At 32.6% G+C, this 21,453-nt stretch overlaps 1 protein-coding gene across 6 annotated transcripts in view; it reads left to right on the top strand.

Annotated features, from left to right (window-relative positions):
- LOC145666688 (OTU domain-containing protein 7B-like) overlaps positions 1-19,635 on the top strand; it is a 189,058-nt gene extending 169,423 nt beyond the window's left edge. For all 6 annotated transcript variants that reach the window (XM_081734167.1, XM_081734168.1, XM_081734172.1 and 3 more), the window contains exons 7-9: positions 2-113; positions 2,487-2,664; positions 4,084-19,635. In XM_081734167.1, the coding sequence (XP_081590293.1) occupies positions 2-113; positions 2,487-2,664; positions 4,084-5,714 (1,921 nt within the window). In that variant the 3' untranslated portion in view covers positions 5,715-19,635. The remainder of the gene's footprint in view (position 1; positions 114-2,486; positions 2,665-4,083) is intronic.
- The last annotated feature ends 1,818 nt before the right edge of the window (positions 19,636-21,453 follow it).

Below are 21,453 nucleotides of genomic sequence, written 5' to 3'. Positions count from 1 at the left end.
GGGATGACGTATCAGAGAATGCTACTTACGAAAGTTTAGAGGAGATTCACGTCTTAGCGTTGGCGCATGTTCTTAGACGACCAATTATTGTTATCGCAGATTTAATATTGAAGGTAAAAATAAATAAATATCTGACCTTTTAATTATTAATAAATCAGATAAAACGAATGAAGATAGAAGTAAAGTGATAGAAAGATTAAGTCAAACAGTTTACACCTAGTCGTTTTCCGATTGGACTTCCAGTGAAAACTTTGAAAGCTTTCCTACGTACCTCCATTCTGGCTGCATGACCTGCCCACCTTAGCCTCCTAGATTTGATGACCCTAACAGTAAACTATATATAAACTATAGTTTGGTAAACTATATAAATTATGTAATTCTTCATCATGAAGTTTCCTCATTCCTCTTGGATCCGAATATTCGTCTCAGGATCTTGTCCTCAAATACTTTCAGTTCACATTCTTCCCTTAGAGTAAGTGACCATGTTTCGCAACCATACAGAACAACAGACAAGATTATCGTTTTATATATTTTAAGCTTCAAATTCCTCGACAGAATTCGCAGCCGCAAAAGATTTTGATCTGAATAATAACACGAATCCCCTGCTTTATTCGACATTTAATTTCTTCGTGAATATGATTTTGGTCTGTTAATATTGATCCTAGATATTTGAAAGTATCGAAAGTAAATACACATGTATAACAAACATATATGAAAGTAAGGATCGAAGAACATATAAAGGATTCAAAAAGTTTAAAAAAAATTGAGTTTTACATCCCACGGTTATGCCGGTTAGGCTAAAGGAGACGGTGGTGATGAGTGATGAATGAAATGGTGGAATGAAGAAAGTGGGAGGAAACGGGAGAACCCCGAGAAAACCCACGCACACGGTGTTTGTCCACCACAAAGTTCACTTGGCAGGGGCTGGGATCGAACCCAGGACCACAAGCACCAGAGGTGAACGCTCAAAAAGTAATTAAACCGTAATTTGAGTCTTAATAAAAATTATTCTTACTTAAAATAAATATAATAATAATAATAATAATAATAATAATAAAGTATTTTAATCAAATCAGAATCTTATATTAAACGAGAAACTTATTAATCTTTTTTTAAATTAGAGCACGAAATCGTGCACGTGCCACTGATACAGGAAACTTAAGTCGTGGTACAGTATTTATTATTTCAGAAGCTCAAGAGTAGAACAGTTATAATTCAAGAGCAGTCAGTAACTTTTATATTACCCACTAGGTTAGTATAGACTAATTACCTGAAAGTTTGACCACTAACAGTAATCTTCATATTTCTACAGATACTGTTTTGTGTTTACATTCTCAGCTTTACTTGCTTTTGTTGTGATTTGATTGATTTGTATCTATGTTATTTGCCAGCAAATAGACTATATAGGATAAGATGTACAGTTTAAAGTGGAATTAGAATCGTTGTAATTCTCTCTCACTGGAATTTGCACTCTGGACGTAGTGCATCAAAGACACGCGCCAGCCACTAGATCAGCAAGGGGGGCTGGCTTTTGTTTCCTTCATGTATAACCTAATATCCAGTACATCTCACCTTATCCCGAAAACTTCCCTGTAAATCAGAAGCTACAAAAAGTAAAAGAGCCTAAAAAATAAAAATAATATACGTAAAGCAATACAAGTGTTCGAATCACAGTGAAGGTTGAAAAGTTAATTTGTAGATACATTACGGCTGTTCAATCTACCACACCGCAGTCTGAATAGGATTACAGAGGATCAAACACCGTGTATGCTCAGCATCATATTCCACTGTATAATAAAATGTCTATCGTCTTGATAATAATGTGAGCATTTTGACGAAAATTTGACTACGTTATGCGTATTTAAAAAAAAAAAAAAAAAAGTAATTGGATTTGCAATACAAGTAGTTGTTAGTGGACCAAAGATGATGTGTGTTTTGGTTAATAGTGACATCCATTGGTTAAACACTGATATAAGTTGTGTTTAAAGTTGCAATTTTAATCATTTTTATCATTAAATATGTTGCTGCTAACAACGCACTGATTAAATTCCGTAATTAGTAAATTCTAGCTCCTGGTACATTCGTTAATATATTATAAATTCATTAAACAAGAGAGTGTCTACTCAAGATAAAAGCATTGTAGTAATACAATAATCATGAATTAAATTGTGACACAGTTTCAGTTTGTTTGTTTATAATATCTGTGTTCTTGTGTATGTAGTGCCCCTTATCCTAGTTCTCCATTATAGCTCTTTATTTAAGTTGTACGTACGCATTCTTGAATCTCAAGGGAAAGGAAACACCCGCCTATTTTACTCTGCTCGCTTTGTGAATCCATCTTGTTGTTAGGTAAATGCTTTCAGGCAAACCACTCAAGCTCAGGAACCTTTTTTTTTTTTCCCTTTGTTTCTTTTGCAGGGGTTATAATATCAAGTAAATATCCGAAGTTAATTTCATGTTAATATTACTTTACATTTTCTTCTTAGGACGTAAACGGAGATGCCTTAGCACCAATTCCCTTTGGTGGCATATATCTTCCACTTGAATGCTCACCAGCTGAATGCCATTGTTCTCCGTTAGTTCTTACCTACGACGCTGCTCATTTCTCCGCTCTCGTGGTTATGGAAAAAGAAACATTTGCCGATAAAACTCCACAACCGCCAGGTAAATCAACACCTACAATTTTTCTGTACATGTACTTTTGAATCATTGTTGTTGTTGTTGTTGTTGTTTGTTATTATTATTATTATTATTATTATTATTATTATTATTATTATTATTATTATTATTATTATTATTATTATTATTATTATTATTTGTACAAATGCTACAAAGAACTCTCTTATAAGTACCCTACGTAATATTTTTAATAACGCAAGCATCATAAAGATGAGCTTCTATAACGTCCAAGTTATGCACTGAGGCCAAGGGAGTCGATAATGATAATAAACAGTGAAATGAAGAAAGTGGAAGGAAACTGGAGAACCGACGCACACAGTGTTTGTCCACAACAAAACCCATTTGGCGTGAGCTTGAATCGAACCAAGAACCTGATGCACCAGAAGTGAACGCTCTATCATTGACCCACCGCGGCTTATGTTTTTAGCCTCTCGTAACCAATAATTGGTACATGATTCTCTTATTATATATAGTTATATTCTGATAGTTTTTACTCTATGATATTTTACTATTGTACTTATGTATGGCTCTTCACATTGAATTTTATACTTTATACTGGTATTAGGCACAAATGTATTCCATTACCTGTATATTACACTAGTAAAGTGCCATATTTCAATAATACTGTTCTTGGCAGTTTAAATTAAATTAAATTAAATTATTATTATTATTATTATTATTATTTAAATTACAAGTTATCAGTAAAAAGTGAAGGCTTGGCATTGTTTCTTCTTTCTTGAAAATAATAATCTTTATGTACTGAAATTTACTCAGATAATGATGTAGACTTTAGAAGTTTTGCTGTGTATGATTATCTAATTTCAAGGGCACTATATTTTCGTTACAACATAGTTTATACATCTATTCCGTCATGTTCAAACCTAATTTTAGCATCCACTCTTTTTTAAAAAGTTCTGCACTCTATCCCGTCAATAGTTTATTTTGAGAGGTTAAAGTTGGAAGAAATACTTCAGAATATCAGGGTTATACGACTCTATTTGCTGCAATCCTATCAATAGTTAAAGAAAATCCTATCAATAGTTGTAGAACTTTTGAAAAAAGTGGCTGTTTTCAGTTTTATGCGATGTACGCTGTTTGTATGTAGTCCTTTGTACGCAGTACTTTCTTACTACCAAGTAATGTACCTATCTTTTTTTCATCAGACCTTGCTGTCACTGTTTGTTTTTACTATTTATATTAATGCATAATTGTAGTATTTTTTACACTACCTAATTGCCGATTTTTGAATTTATTTATTTATTTTTGGGGTTATTTCATAGAATTTTTCATTAAATCCCTTGCATTGTATCTCATCCATAACCTTCTCAATGATATAATCAAGTAATGATCTGTATGTCCATATTATTGTTAGAATGTTACATAACACATATTCCTTTATTTCAGCCGTAATCCCGTTGACCGATTCAGAACATGAACTTCTTCCAATTCAATTCAGCGTTGACCCTGGAGAGCAGTTTGTTTGGGGTCGTGACGAGGACAACCCTCATATTGTTCAGAAGCTGACTTTGGCAGAGAAAGACAAGCTAGGTCTTCTGAAGGAATACCTAGATGTAGTGCATGTTCCCCTACCTTACTCCACTGTAGAAGAAAACGGTGATGCTGACTCAGAGTTTGACAGTGGACCATTTGTTAATGACGAAGAAGAAATCGATAAAAGGTTTTCGGAAGTAGATGTAGATAACGAGGAGAATTTAGTGGGTCTAACAGACAGTGGTATTTTTAATAACAAAAGCAAAGCTGCGAAACAATTGCAATCAGTAGCTAAACAGTTTGGAAGTATTGGCAAGTCAATGAGTAAGAAAATCAAGAAGAATTTCGGTTCCATAACGAAGATTACACGGTCTAATTCTTTAAAAAAGAAGTACACTCATCAAACTAGTCCCGTTAGACAAACTACCAAGACTTCTACTAATATCTCTCCTTCTCAGGATTATATTTTGGCAGCTGTTCTTCATACGGAGAAAAGGCACGAGTACCAGGAAGAGATGATTAGAAACTACCTGCAGTCAGCTAGGGCTCGTTTCGAAAGGGATAAGGAACTAAAGATAAAACAAGCGGAAGAGAGAAAAAGGAAAGATGAGCAACGACTGAGAGACATGGCTGAAATCGAAGGCCCATCGAAGTGCATTAATATCGGCTGTAATATGTATGGCACAGCCATGACAAGCTACATGTGCTCATCGTGCTACGAAAAGCAGAAGGAGCAAGAACAAGAACTGTCGAGAAATCCCATGAAAATCAATTCCCCTGTTATGAGTCGCTCCTATGATTCTTCCGCACGCTATGGCATGGGCAAGTCCAAATTCTATGCCGACGCAGACTCCAATTCCCATGAGACAGTTAGCAAGCTTCCATTGTCGCGAGCAGGCAGCAATGTTGATCAGACTCTTTATTTGTCGAAATCTACCTTTTATAAAGACACATATCCCACAGGTATTCAGAGCTATAATTTTACTAGACCAGATCCCATTACTTCCCACACGTCTCTCTCCGCAGGTAAATCTATTAGTTCACGAATATCTAGTTATAATTTAGCGAAGCAAAACGAACCCACAAGTAAGTATTCAGATCGACTAAGTCATCCACCTAGCGACACAACTAGTAAGACACTCCCGCGAACTTCTTCCTCGCAAGCAATCTTAGACGATATGTTTTCTAACAACACAGACACTAGTAAGTTGTCATCCAGGTATCAGAATAATACATGTGCTAGTGGTTCCATGTTACGTAATACCATAGTATCAACGCTGAGTTCTCAGCTAAGTAATGAAATGCCCGATGTGTCAGTCAATGAACGTGTAAAATCATCTGATTACACGGACGGCTCCATGAATTCAAGAATCTCAGGTGGTGTTAAGTTACCAGTGAGTGGTGCCCAACAGTGCAGAACTACTAATTGTAAATTCTTTGGCAGTGCAGACACAGATTTTTATTGTTCGAAGTGCTTCAAAGAAATAAAAGGCGGAGGATATGGCTCAGCAAGAAATTTGACAATACAGCAAGTCAAATTGTAGAACACTTATTTTTATTTATGTATATCAGTAACATCACTAGCAATTGTACAGTGCTGTTACAAGAGACGTATGAAACTCAGTTTTTTTTTCTTTTTTTTTTTACAAGCATTTTTTTTTTTTTTTTTTTTTTTTTTAACTTCAAAGAAACGGCCTCGATTTTTGTTGGCATAATATGGCATAGTTCCTAAGGCAGCAGTGGTAATATACTGTGTATTTGTGTTTTTTAATTAATTTATTGGATTAATTGCAACTGACAAGAAACTAATGTACGCCGATTTTCATCAAGTTTGGCAAGTGAATACTAAAGGTAATGAGGTACATGTACATGTTTTTCCGTTTCTTTGCAAAATCTGTCTGGGTGGAAATACCAATGAATTTAGGGTCACTTTTTGAGGATACCATATTTCGTAAAATTCTCATGCAAAACACACGAAACTGTAGGAATGAATAGATGAGATAGATAGTAGGATTTTTTTTTTCTGTATAAAAACAGTGAGTCTCTGTCAATTCCATACAGCCAAAAATTGAAGTCGTCATGTCCAGTCATGGAAAGATACCTGACATTGTGCAGGTGAGTACGAGAGATTAAGGAAGGAATACAGGTTTTGCTTTTCTGTAGAAAAGTGCTGTAACTTTCTAGATAGAACACTAGGAACAGTTCGTGTATATACGCTGTTCGTGATCTGTACAGTAAAAGAAATGAAAATGTGTATATTGTAGATCGATTGTCACTACGATGGTTGTTAAACATACGTTTCGCTCACATGAACGCGAGAACATTGAAAAACAGCCATAAATTCTCATAAGATTTTATTGAACATGGTTATCTTCATATGTTTTGTGAAACGGGTAGGAAGTTACGTTAATCCAGTTTTATTAAGATGGGTTTTTGTAGAATATAGAGGATTCAAATGCATTGTACTCAGATATGATAAAATGTGCTCCCTTATGTAACTTCGCACGTTTATGTGCAAAGTTTTAGCTCTCTCCGGAATTTGTGGCTGTGCTTTTCAATGTTCCTGCGATCATGTGAGCAAAACATTACATTTATCACTTATTGTAGCGTCTTCGAACCCAAACATATATTTTCATTTATTTTACTATAGAAGTTACGAACAGTTTAAATATATAAACTGTCTATTAATCTAGAAAATTATAGCATTTTACAGCAGAAAAACAGATATATTCCATTATTTGATCCCTACTTTTTAAATAGTGTATGACTTCTACAATTTTCGTATTTTTAATGTTTTGAGTTTAAAACAGAGACATTCCGCCCTACCAGTTTCTCGTATAAACAGGAAATATTTATTCAATCATTTCAGCTTCCTGTTTAATTCCGTAGTTTAATTGTTTATTGCGGGTATTTTAGAAAATACAGCACCTCGAGAAATTATCTTAGACAATGTTTTGAGAGAGAGATTTTGTAAGCAGTTTCTCCCCAGGGACGGAAAAACATATATTTCATTATTTAGTCTTCGATATTTACTTGCTAAGTCTGTAGAAAATGGCTTGCAACGCCTGGTTGCGGTGTCTTATGAGTAACCTACAATTTTGAAGGAAGTTTTCTCTTAATTAGTACACATTACAGTCATATAATAAAGCAATCACTCAAATTTCCTAACACGTAGTTGGTTACCATGTTTTGCACACATTTAGTGAACGTGTATACCAGTTTCTGATTCTTACATGTTAATATTTGAGTTCTGCTACAATGTTTTGCTATGTTGGGTTTATGCCCACACTGTATAGAGAACGTGAACTTGACAAAATATTTCTCATTTCTAGTCTAGACTAACAGCCAGGTAGTTTTTAATCTTCTTTGTTATAAGGAACATTTTATTTTCCGTAGTTTGAACCGGAACTATTGATCCTTGTTTATAAAAGTTTTATTTTTTTCCAACAAATTTTATGTGATTCATTCTGCGAGGTATTCAACCAAGCCGTTTCCTCAGTTGCACAAGTAATGAAATTATGGTAATCTTAGAATAAGAAAGGTTATGAAAAATAAGGGTATTCTTATAGAACAATGTACTTACCTTTACATCCCTGGACAGGGATACAAAGATAAGTACATTGTTTTATATTAAGATGTAACCTATAGCTTCTGTTAGTAATTATAGAGATATTCCTGTTGGATTATGAAAGTTTAAAAAGAAATAAAAGAAGTACTTTATTTATTAACTGCAATTGTTTACAATCTGTGTATCTCTATTTACAATCTATTGAAGTTATTAAGTTTATAATCAAAAATAATAATAAGAAATGAATACTGATATTAGTGGACAGTATTTGAAATACATACTAATAACAATATTTGGAAATATTTTAAAAGAAAATACAGAAGAAGATGGAAACTAGAAAACGAGGAATGGGTTTGTGATCCATTCATGAAACTATTTTCATCATTTTCCAGAAGCTTTTGGCAGAATAGTTAATAGAGAAATGACCTATTAAAATTGTGCGACGAGGTAAGGTTTTTATAATAGCTGTTAGTATTTACTTCGTGAAAAAAAATATTTCGAGGCTTGAGTGTATTTTTTTTTATTTTATTTTTTATTTATTTTTTTCCCGTAACAATATATCTTAAATATGAAATAAACATTGAAATAATGGGCAGCGAACGTTTAGGAACAGAACTATTAAACATGGTGAATACGGATGTTCGTTCATAGTATGTGTAAATCAAAAAAGTCTTTTCAAAGAAAATGTAATATTATCTTTTGTTTTTAGATATTATGGTGTTAACTGAAATTGTTCGCTCTCTGTTGTAAATATTGTTTTCATTTCTTGAAATATATATTTTCTGATAAGCTCAATTTCTTTAAATGCAAGTTTACTTCAGCACACAATTTAATAATATAATCGCTTAAGAATTATTGGATTAAAAAGTGCGACCAAATGTAGATGACAGATTTAATACTAATATAAAACGATAACATTATTAAATATCTTCACAAATAATAACGAAACTTTATATATAAAAAAGCATAAGTATTCCTCACCAGTCTTTCTACACCACATATGCAAAAGTGTTCTGAAGTGCATTTTGATACTGTGAATATCATGATTATATTGGTTTCAAAACAAATATTTGTTTAATGTCGAGTGTCTGTTATTACCATTTGGTTAAAATGTATAAGCAGCGATTGCACTTTGCAATTATTATAGCAGTTTGAACTATCAGTATTTAATACACAAATATTTTAAAATGTCTTTAAAAAAAAAGCCATCCTAGACTTTCGCTTTAGCTTTGTTTTAATACTGGGAATAGTACTTTATGTTGTAAGTTAAAGCAAAATCTTCAGGAATTCTTTCGAGTTATTTCAGACTTTCACCTCACAATATACTATTTATTATCTTCCCAAAATAATGTATATACGACAATTATAGATACAAGCAATAGGAAAAGTGAAAACTTCAGCCATGTTTTTGTTATGCTCGTTTTCTTTTAGCTGTAAGTGTGCTTCAGAATATTCCGTTGTTCTTTTTCTTCAAGCTCAGAAAATTTTGTATTTTCAATAATAATTACATGATGGCAAAATTAGTAAAATGTACTTTTTTTTATTTTTTTCTGTTTCATGGTCGGCAGTATTGGTTAAAGACTTACACGTAATGGTCGACTATATGTAACCACTGAGAGTAAAGAATAATATTGAATAATAATTTATTAAGTTATATGTGGTATTTTAACACAGCGTTATGGTAATATTGCACCATAAAAAGTCATTTTAATGTGTTTTTACTTTTTTTTTTTTATTATTGTGTTCATTAGGTATGATTGTAAAAACAATGAAATAGTCCTTAGGTACCGAATAGTCATAGTTGTTATTACTTTCTTTCACGCGAAATGTTACTTGCATAACAAGCAAGCACGGCACCTGCAATAAATATATTATTCATATAGGTCGCTCAGATTTTACTGCTAGTAAGTATTCAATCGAACTTGACTCTAAGAGCAATGATACCTTGTCATTTTAAGAGTAATGAGAACACTATTAGGAAGTTTGGAAATAGTAGAAACACATAATTATTATGATTTTCCTAAAGCATATATGCAGCTGAAGAAGAAGGAAAGATGGCGCGTGGTGAAGTTCAGTAAATGGAGGTAGACATCAAATGTCAAAGTTCGTATTTATGGCCATGGATCACTTGATTCCATAGACCATAGAGTAAATTGCACCTGTATATTTACTGTTCCACCGTATTTATAGTGTATCGCTGCACTTCATGATTATCTGTTGTAAACACATTTTAAAGTCCTACAAATTGTAAGTTCATTTAAAGAAAACTATCACGCAACTCAAATACATTACAAGTTAAAATGATTTATATTTTGTTATCTTTGTATAGCATATATTCGTAGACAATATGTTATAAGAAGTGAAATGTAAAAAGAAATGGAATATCAGGATATAGTTTTATGTAAGAGCACTATTTTTGTCAATTTATATTGGTGGATATATATTTTAAATGTGAAGAATAATAAAGCAAGAGATGGTTGATATAGCAATAGTGATATAACGAAATATTTTTTCTTTCTTCGTAAATTAGTATTTACAATAATGTAATGAAGTTACGATGCATAATAAGCATTCTTGGTTAAGTAACATCAAGCAATATTGTGGAAATGGACTGCAAAGGAATGGGATTATATTGGGAAGATAATATAGTTTGTCTTGACTATCTATAAAACATAATAATCGTTTCTTCCATTAAACTTAGTGCTTTTCTAAGACAAAATTTAGTCTTATAAAGAAGTATACACGTATCAAGTGAATGTGCGTAAATGCTGTCAAATTGTTACTATTTTTGTTTTCAAATATAAGTTAGAAAATGTTTTTTTCGGAGTGTTTGATATTGAAAAAAATATATATATACCGGGTATTCGAAACTCCACCTGAAAATACGTGACATAAAGGAAGTGCCTAATAACGGAGATCGAAAACGCGTGTCTTTTCAGTCAAGAACGGTCGTCAAAGGAGGCTGCTTAGCTCGAAGACTATGGGACCTATCAAAGACCGCTCAATGAATTACACGATAATAACATTGATTACATTCAAAAATTCATATTTCAAACAGATGTGGTGAAACTTTGTAAAAGAAGTTGAAGTATTAGAATCCTGGTTTAAGGTAAGATTAGGCAGGGATTTTTTTGCTAGATAATATTGTAAAGTCGATTTACTAATTTATTCACTGTGTAATGTGAAAGTGGGAGAAACATATTTCAATTTGTTGTAATTATTCAAGTAAAACTGTAAAATAAAAGGTAGTAACTGAAGAATTGCGTCACACCTCTTGACATAACAAAACAATTATATCTTCAAATAATTCGTAGTTTTATAATTATTGCGTTAAAAGACTTGTTACGAGTAAGGACCATATATAATATAGCTGATCACGAGGTTGGAACAAAGGAATCCCGAAGTAGAAATGGAAAATGTTTGGCAGAGAAGGATAAAACTAAATGGAAGAGGGGTGGGTCAGTTATAATGCATAAAAGGAATAACTAATATACAAAAAAAGATACAGAATAATAAAAAAAGGGATATATTACAGAGCGAAAACTGTGGAGGAATAATTACAGAAAGAAATGGCGAAAATAAAGATAGATACATGCAAATGAAATTTTTTACTTTTTGCGTCCCACGATTATGCCGTGTTGACTAAAGGAGACGTAACAATGAGAATGATTGAAACGGTGGAATGAAGGAAGTGAGAGGAAACGGGAAAATCCCGAGAAACCTATTTACATGGTGTTCACTACAAAGTCCACTTGGTGCGAATTGGGATCTAACTATGGTCCTAATGCACCAGAAGTGAACACTCTTCAATTGAGTCACTGCGACCTCCTAGATGCATGGACGACTGAGTGAATATAATCAGGCGGGTTATTATAGACTGTTAAGACCAAGGAGCGATTTGCGGATAGGGTGGTAATGTAAGTGTCTTCCCATTTCGTGAGGCTCTATTAGCTCAGTTTATTCTAACCAAAAAATAATTCCACTATCTTCAAATCAAGAGCACTCGCCAGTCACCCTCATATGCTAATCTATTCATGGGGCACCTAGAACATTTAATAACAACAACTCATCACCACTTCCCCGCAACTTTTCTTTAGACTTTGATTCATAGACCACATTCTCCTATATGGACTCTTGGCCAACCAGCGCTGGAACTATTCTTATAGTTCGTAAACAACAATTGGCTATTCACATTCACATGGTCCTTCTGCAACCATAGTTTAGCCACCTTCATTTATGTGGATTTAAGACTGTCGTACGCATCCAACCTACCAACACTCTCACCACATCACTTTCTCTGTTCTATACCTGATCGGGAAACTCATCTTTTCCATCTCATCATACCTCAAGATCCTCTCGTGAGCACTTCCCAAACAAGAATACAGCTCAAGCTTATGAGCAAACATCGTGCAAAACACTCCAGCGAAAATAATAAGCTCGCACTGTAAAATCCTCTATATCGAACTTCTATACTTAGCACCTTACCTAGAACCAAAGTGGATTTCCACTGACCCAAAATCATTTACTTAAAAATAAAAAATCTTCGTTGTATGAAAATTTGCTTTTTGAACAATCCGCTTTCCCTCTGGAAGTATACCAGAAACCTAGATGTAAAACTTATTTTCTATTCGATGCCAGTTCGAGCATCTATTACCCTATCGCGATGATAACACACGCTTTCTAACATCACGGTAGTTTTGATTCTTTCAATTTAATTTACAGCCTTAAAGTTATTCGCTGTCTTGGCGAAACTCCTCTCTTGATTCTCATCAACGATCACTGATACTCCTGCAGTGCTTAAATTCTCCATCTACCATCCCTATTTTGCAGAACACAACGCATCACAAAATTACGTTTGACCACTCCTTCGGCGTAAATATCTTCAAAATACTTTTCCTGTGTTCTCCCATGTTCTTTATAAAGAGAAGAAAACACGTATACTGCTATTGTATTTGCAAACAGTCTCTTGGTGTTAACCGTTCGTTTGCAAAACAAATTACCAGAAAATAGTGAAAACATAATCGCTCAACGCTAAAAGAGATACATATGAGCGTTATTCATATTGAATTCCAATAGTAGGGTGCCTCACCTAACGCTTCGGATATATTTTCTTAAAATTTTGTTTTCTTTTTCTCCGTATGATGAAATGTTTATGTATACTTTCCTTAGCGTTATATGATAAATTGTACTATCTTTTGGCAAGTAATTTTCTTTTTCTTCCAGGTAAATATGTATAGTGATGAATGTATGTACAATTACTTCTAAATGTAACTCTAAAAATAATTTATTTGATATCTATATCTATTATCTTGTTGCATCTTTAACTCGTTTTGATGAATTGTGTATTATTCATCTTTCTTTATGTGTGTTCAAACATTGTGTACATCAACGCCAAGCCTCTTATGTCTAGTACAAATCTGTTTTGGCTGTTACATTCTTCCTGACACTTTCTGCTCGAGTCTAGTCAACTCCGGATTATCAGTCTTCTTCGTACCTCTAAGTGACGATAAATAAACAATGTAGGGACGGAACCTGTCCTATAAAGATTGTATGCAAAAAACCTTTACAGGTTGCGTTCAATCTCTTAACATCTTTACAGGATGTAAGATGAAACTTCCTAGGATTTGTACCTAGCTTTCTTGAATATTTCATCTATCATCATATTCATGGGAAGTAAGATAAATCGAACAAACTTAGTCACAACCAAAGTTGTACTCGTTTCTTCGTAGGTAATTGAGTTGGAGCTTCCTTAATAAGTTCATGGATTGAAGCCTTAGAATTATGATATTGAATCGACATTTTTATTTTATATTTTTCACTGGTTCTTAAATAGCATCATCAAGTCATGTTTGAATATAGAAATTTGATTATAAATTTTTATCACCTTGCTATGATAATAAGCTCTCTTATGGTGTTAACATTCTAGATTTCGGTGCAAGAGTTCGGTTTCGATCCTGGTGATTATATTATTGCATATTAAATGTAAATCGAGGTTCGCAGTGGTTAAGCGGTATAGCGCTCACCTTGGTTCGATCTAAACTTGCTCCAGGTAAGATTCGTGGTGAACAGACACCTTATGAATGGGTTTTCTAGGGATTCTTTTATTTCCTCACTTTCTTCATCCCACCATTTCATTCATTATCATAATTACCTTCTCCCGTAGCCTCAGAGGTTAATCGTGGGATGCTAAATAATAAATAAATGAGTAAATGTAAATCCATTTCTCATATAGCCTTGGTGCAGAAAAGAGACGTTAAACTCTAAACCAACCGACTTTTCGTTGATGGAAAGAAAAGTGTTTACATGAAAAGTGATACTCGTTTTATAATAAATAACAGGAAAGTGGTTGCTAAGTCAAATGTGATACTAGTTTTATAATAAATAACAGAAGTAAGGCGATTTTCCAATATCACATACCAGAAAACTCTCATTTACGTCTAATATTTACGTGGGCCGGGATCTGATAGCTGAGCTTATCTTATAAAATTTGTTGCATAGTAGCATATGTCTCAGAAACCTGTATGTGCTAGATAATACACACGAGCCGAAAATAAATATTATTTTATATTTATTTATTTTTGGCCCGTGTGTATTAGACTGTTGCTGGTTTTGGTCCCGTACGATATGATGTATTTCATCTTAGCCATTTTTCGAACACCCGGCATATGATTTTTGGCTACTTCTCCGTCTAGCATAGTAACATGCATCACCACAGAAATGATTATTGATAAAAAAAAAAAAAAAAAAAAAAAAAATAGGTTTATACTTACATTCGTAAGTAGAAGAAGTGTTAACTTTTATATGTTTTGTAGAAAATATACCAGTATGTATGTACTCTGTGTATAAGGATAATTGAAATGTGTTAATTACGTGTTATCCAATACTTGTTGATACGTCAATTAATATTTGCTGATAATATAATTTAAAAATGATAACATCACTTGTATATTCATTATAGTTAACAGGAAATAATGAAAAATACATTGTTGGACTATTTCTAAGAAAATAAAATATGTAAACATATGCTTGGACGCATGAGAGCTGCTGTGATGTAATTTTTTTTCACTACTTTAAGTACAAAAAAATATCCTACAAGTACATTAAGGTATTTTTCTTTAAAGGCACGCTATATTTCTTTCCTTTAGCAACTAGTCATTGTAACAGTTTGTATAAACCGTATATTGTCTCTGGAAATTATATGCATTCATATTGTTTTGAAAATATATTTTTAAGTTGCACTCTTATACTACTTTATAAAATTTTCTAGGTTGTAAACCAAATAGCGTATGATTGTTTTAAGCACTTTTTGACACTATATAAATAAATAGCTTCGTAATTGCAGTGTGACATTTCTGAGGTATCAAACATTGTCGAAGATGCTGCAATTAAATTAGTGTCCTTTGTACATTATAGAAGTTTAAAATACTGTTCCATTTTGACTTGAGTAAAGAGAAAGACTTCGTTGAATGCAGAATCAGTAAAAATTATATAAAAATTAAGGAGTAATCTATAATTCTCACTTTCTAATGATAATAGTAATAAGCGTATTTCACACTTGAAAAAAAAAATATATATTGACAGAAAATAATTATAAAATGTAGGTAATGCAGCAATAACTTCATTAATTGTGCTCCTTCCTGGATGTGTGTATCAAACAAAATTATAATTTCTTGTAAACAGCAGTAATCCACTTGAAAATTTGTATTTGTTGCTTATCTATGGCATTCATTAGAAATATTATTAGATCATAGTGGCTTCTGTTCAAGTGAATTAGTAATGGTATACCCCAAAATTATTGAAAATGAACTAACTTTTATTTATATGTTATATTTTAATGTGCCTAAGGAATATGCTTCTAGTTTAACCCTCCATAATAACATGACAGTTACACGCCGATTAAAAAGACATTCAACCAAGTCAAAGAGCAATCTTATGTTCTGTCTTTGCTTTATCCACTCGCCGTTCAGTTTTCAAGGGAAAAATCAACTTGCAGCGGTTGGAAGAGTGGAAATCAACGTAGAGAAGGGCTACGAAAGATATTATCCAGCCCATGACTTGTTTATGAGAGGCACGCGTTATGACTATAAAGCGGTAGAGAAGGAGAGCTAGTTGTAATATTTGTGAACCTCTTTTTTCCCTTCCTCCCCATAATTTCTTCGCAGTTGTGGTTGCGAACTTACTTATTTATTTACTGGGTCCATTTTAATACTAATAGACAGCGACTTGATCATAGCAGCGACTCAATTATGTTAGCATCTCCAGGAGAACAAAGAACATTTATGCATGGCCTTACTTTAGATATTTTTTGGTTGATACCTCATTTTTATGAAATACTAGCTGTTATTTGCTAAAAGCAAATATCTTGTAACACTTTAAAGTAGAAGCCATCTTAAGTGAAGTCAGTGCCGAGTAGTTACGTGGTTGATAATGATTGAGAAATACCGAAAAACAGGGTTATGTAGTGGTTTTATTTGAATTTAGATTTCATAAAGAAAAATATATTTTGAGAATGCTATGTTGTTGGTGGTAATAAAGAAGTTTATTGTTGTTGGTATGCAGAAGACTTTGTTAATGAAATGTGAAATAAATAATTTCAAAGAGGGTTACTTGTGCACAACCTCGCTTGGTTAATGTTTAGAGAAATCGTTAAGAGGCAAAGAAAGTTAATATTAATAATTTATTTGTTGTGGACTACTCATTTTTAGTGTAAACTGCTCTGTAAACTCGTAGTACGTTAAGAAACATCAGCATATTTGTCGTGTTCAAATGAATCAAGATAATAGCCAGTCACATGATGATTAGTAGAACGTACTGAAAGCACTTAACAGCTTTCCGGAAATGTCTCATATGAGAACATAAAGCCAATTTCCCATGTTTTCAAAATATTATAAACTATATATATATATATATATATATATATATATATATATATATAAAACGAAAAATTGTTTAAAAGTTAATAAGGCTACATCAAAAATTCAAATATTTTAAGTTTAAATATTTCATTAAGAAGCTTGACTAGTGTTTTCTCTTACTGTGTGGAATCGAATATCGAAGTCATCAATTACGTCACAGTTACCCTTCGTTACCTATTTGTAAACTAATTTTTCTAGTCCATTTCATTATAAATTGTGGAATATGTTACAAATATATGTTAAAAAGTTGATAACCACAATGTACAAATTGTTATATTTGAGTTCAGTATGAACATTTAATATTCGTAGTAATTTCGACTACATAAGTAAGTGCGCCAGCAATTCCGAATAAAAGCTAAGAGGTTCAAATATTTAAACTTTGCATTCAGATATTGTATTTTTTATAATTATAAAAAATAAGTAAATAAGTAATTGTACACGTGTGTTAGTCCGTGGAAAATCTATTTCTACAATAATCATTCGTGTTTACAAAATAAGTATGAACTTTAAAAGAACATAAATCTGGCTATTGACGCATAAACATTACCTTTTCTCCTAGTACGGAATTTCCTATTGTAGGATTCAGATCATTTGTTTCGTGATTCGTCTTTCTGCCTTATTTATTGCAATTTAATTTCCAGTATCTTTTAACAGTGACCTACAATATGTTGTGGAATTGTGCCACATGTGTCCCAAGTAAATTAAACCTGAATTACTTACGTCTAGGGTAAGAATGGAAGTAAGAAGCTGTTAATTCAGGTTTTACTAATCGAAACAAACTGAGGATTGTCCTCTAAATAAACCTCCAAGAAGAAACAATTATTTTTCTACAAAAAGCTAGCAGTTTTTATACCATACTAGCAGATCATATTGTGCGTATAAAGCTACTACAAGCGTAAAATTGCCTTAATTGATTTAGTTTACATTTTGCTGTCTAACTCAGTGCATTGCTGTCATTTTCACTACAGTTACAGTTATTCGTTTAGCAGCTATGCTTTACAGTTTATCTATGTACGTGTTTTTGTGTGTCCTTGGAAGTTCATTTTGGTCAAAATGAAAGAAGTTCCTTATTACGCTGGTGTTTAAATAATGTCCATTGTGTTTAAACGAGATTGGAACAATAGAATTACAATTCTGTCTCATGAAACTTTACTTGAATCAGCTATAAATATGTGTACTTCTTAAACTATTCAGTTTTAGGATAGAATTGAGTCATGTAAAAGTTTGAATAGTTTCAGAATGTTGGAATTTGATATATATACAAAATCCAGTTATTTCAGTCTGTAGAAATTTCTGTACAGTTATATGAATAAAGTGTAACTTGAGTTTTTTATATCACAATGTATATCATGGTTATAAAAGGGAGTACATTAGAAGTAAGACCTATTAAACCATGAGTATACATACACGCGCACGCATAATCTAAAACTTATTAGTATAATTTGAAATATTCTCTTTTATAAGGAGAAAACAATGAGGTTAGTTTTATAATGGTTTTTACTTTCTTTAATAGTAAATAATTTCTATAAAATCTACTTCTACTGTTGTTACATGTTCGTAATATTATTTCAGATCGAATTATATCTGCAGTGTGTACTGTTCACTTAACCGTTTTGTGGTTTGTAGTTTTTTTTTTTTTAAGATTCTATAGGTTGACATTGTAACTTCATGACTTCCTTTCTTTCTGTTTGATTTTTACTCTTAAAGTGAAAGCACACTTTCTACAGTGAGCAAATCGTAAGTTTATCATGCAATAAATTGTGCTCTGTAGTTCAGTTGTAATGTTAGAGAGAATAGTTGGAGTAGGAGTAGAAGTTCGTTTATATACTAACCAAATTTATTTTGATACGTTAATTACTGTATTTCAATTTCTAATTAATTTGCTTCAGTTGTCGATCTTGTAAGTTTACTGCATTTTCCAGAATCATCAGCAGTTTATGTATTCAGACTACATTTGCATAAGATTTCACGTAAAGCCTTAGCAATTAGATTTCCCTGTATTCTGTGTGTCATTTAAAAATATCGTAAATAATCTTGGTCTGAGTAAGTTCCTTGTCAATATTTTAAGCATTTATTAATGGGTTTAAATGTTATTTTCTGTAGGTTATAAAACAACGAAATCTTGTATCAATAGTAAATTATTTCAGACAGTCAGTTTATTGAGAAGATTAATAACAGGTGTTGGTTTTGGAGTTCGGCTGTATTAGTGTGCGACAAAAAATTGAAATCAATGAAGTATGTATTTTTAGTAAATGCTTCGATAGTACCTTTAGAAACTATGTGTACCTCTCTGTTAAAAGTGAGCGAAAGCTGTAATTTAATACTGGAAACTTCGAGAATTTTACATTTACTGATTATTATTACAAATCTCTCAGTATACAGACCCTTAAAAACGTTTATTTATTTTCCACTCGGAGTAGGCCCTAATCTGACTTGTTCATTTACTAAAGCGCATAAAACATCTCGTAATATTATTTCAGATCGCTTTTTTTTTCTGTAGGAGTGAATAATTATAGAAAAATACAAATAAAGCCACTGTATTCTCATACACTTTACATACTGAATAATGAAACAGAGTGCACTTAACGAAGTCAAATACGAGCCTATCTTTATTACTAATGATTCGTGAATATAGTGGAAACGTAATTTCAGTTGTAGAAAGTAAGGAATTTTGTGCTTTCAGAATGTTTAAATAATCTGAAAGATTGTTTTTGACATGTTTCTTATAAATCAAACGGGATATGCAAATAACGAATCTCAAAAATTTAGAAGTATGCAAATAGTTTTAAGGTCTAACTGATTTTAGACAGGACTAAAAATGAACAAACATTGCAATGAAACAAGAATATTAGATAAATTATGAACAATTCCTGTATTTAACATACCTATAAAGTTCAAAAGAAGGCTCAATTGAATACTCAAGCTCACTTGAATGAAGTTAATGATTGCTATCTTATGGAGATGTTCCGTTTGTTATATATTCCAGAAAATTTGATATGTAAAATGATGTTTGAAATACTGTTTATTATTTTTTTTAAGAGAACATTATACCTTAAGTTGTTTACATATGTTCATGCGTGTGCGTGTATGACTGATTTTTTAATCTGAAAAATAATTATCCTTAGCGTGCCAACGAATAGCATTGCGTAACATTAGAAAACGTGCCTTTTTATGAAATTATCAGGAGTTTTGTATGACCAATGAATTGTATTTTAAAAATGGAAAAGAAATACATTCTCTGTGACAAAAAATATTTTTATTTGAATTATTGAGCAAGAACAACTTCAGAAGCGGCAGTTAACGTTGGCAAGGCGATGGAAGATAAGTGCTATCTTTTAAATTTAATAAATAAATAAATAAATTAGATGCAAGTTGCGAATATAAGTGTAGTAATAATCAGGACAATTACCTTGCTATCCCCATGCCAGTGCAAAATTGCCGCTTGCGAAGTAGAGTGTACACAGCGTTACAGTATAATAGAAAAAAAAAAAAGTTCAACCACAGCCCACTTTGTTGGTCATTATCGTACAATTTTTCGTCGTACGTCACAATGCGATTGAATAGGGGTTCCATTTAGGTAATGAACCAAAAGGTCCATTCATTACCGTTTCTTTTCTAAGTAGTCCATTTTCCCTGTTCGCACTATGTGGTATGAAATGATTGATGTGGGGATGCTGAATAAGCAAGTTCCCAAACGATAGTGGTAATTTGCCTTCACACATGCTTCTAGATTGTTGTCTATCCTTGACTCCTGTTCTCTTATTGTGGAATCTTATACCCAACACGAAATTTTTTCACATCAACGACATATAGCCCGTTCTGAAGTTCAGTCGATTACCATACCCTCGACATGTTTCCGTACGTTTCTGTCGTATTATGTTCCAGCTGAAACACAAGTATTAAATTTACTGGTAAGTATGTTGCACAGATGAAGCATGTATTATGGCATGTGTAACTGTACTTCTTCATCTTGAAGTGACCTTCAACTGATATTAGATTCCATCGTAATAGTACACACTGAAATAGGAAGGTTGATTAAGTATGTGCTTTTCCGCCATTTATTTCTAACCAGTCTGATATGAGAATTCATTTGTAATAGTATTTGTGGAAGACACGGCAAAGTGTGGGTAGGTGGGCAACAGCCCTATTGTGTTTCTAATATTCGCATATTAAAATTCATATATTGGTGTGTTACATGAAATTGATGCTTCATATAAATGTATATATTAGTTCGTGTAAAATAAAATAGTAATAGATTTATTCATTCGTGAAAACGCAATACCCATTAAAATAATACGTTTCGGTATTCCGAAATTCCTGTACTTGCAGTTTGGCAGATTAGTACAAGTATCGGTATGTATATTGATTTAGTCCACAGAATATTCCGTAGCAAGTTCATATGGAATGTGCATTGTTCAGCCTTCTCTACTCATCCTTTGTTGTCCTTTCTACTTTTGAGTGACGAAAGGAGAGAAGAAAGTATGGTAATCGTGAGAAAATCGAGTGCGAGATTTCAACGGATTGACACATTTCATAGCCCATGGATACCGAGAAAGCAATTTTTCGGCATTCGCCTAGAAGCCATACTGTTCAACGTATCTGAACCGAAGTTTAAACTTAAGGTTTTTATGTGATTTTCCAGAGTTTTTTTCCCGAATTTTTTCCTAGCTCTAAATATGAGAGTAGTTTACTGAAGGATAAAAATCAAAACTTACGATTTTCTCAAAAATAACAATTTTGTTTATATATCATAAATCAATATTTCATTAACAACCCCACACTGTGAACATAAGTCATGTC

The sequence above is a fragment of the Thermobia domestica genome, chromosome 12, assembly GCF_964235325.1.
Source record: "Thermobia domestica chromosome 12, izTheDome1.hap1.1, whole genome shotgun sequence".
NCBI classification, from domain to species: Eukaryota; Metazoa; Arthropoda; class Insecta; order Zygentoma; family Lepismatidae; genus Thermobia; species Thermobia domestica.
Note: the sequence above shows the minus strand (reverse complement) of the source record. Positions and strands in the feature narration are given on the sequence as shown.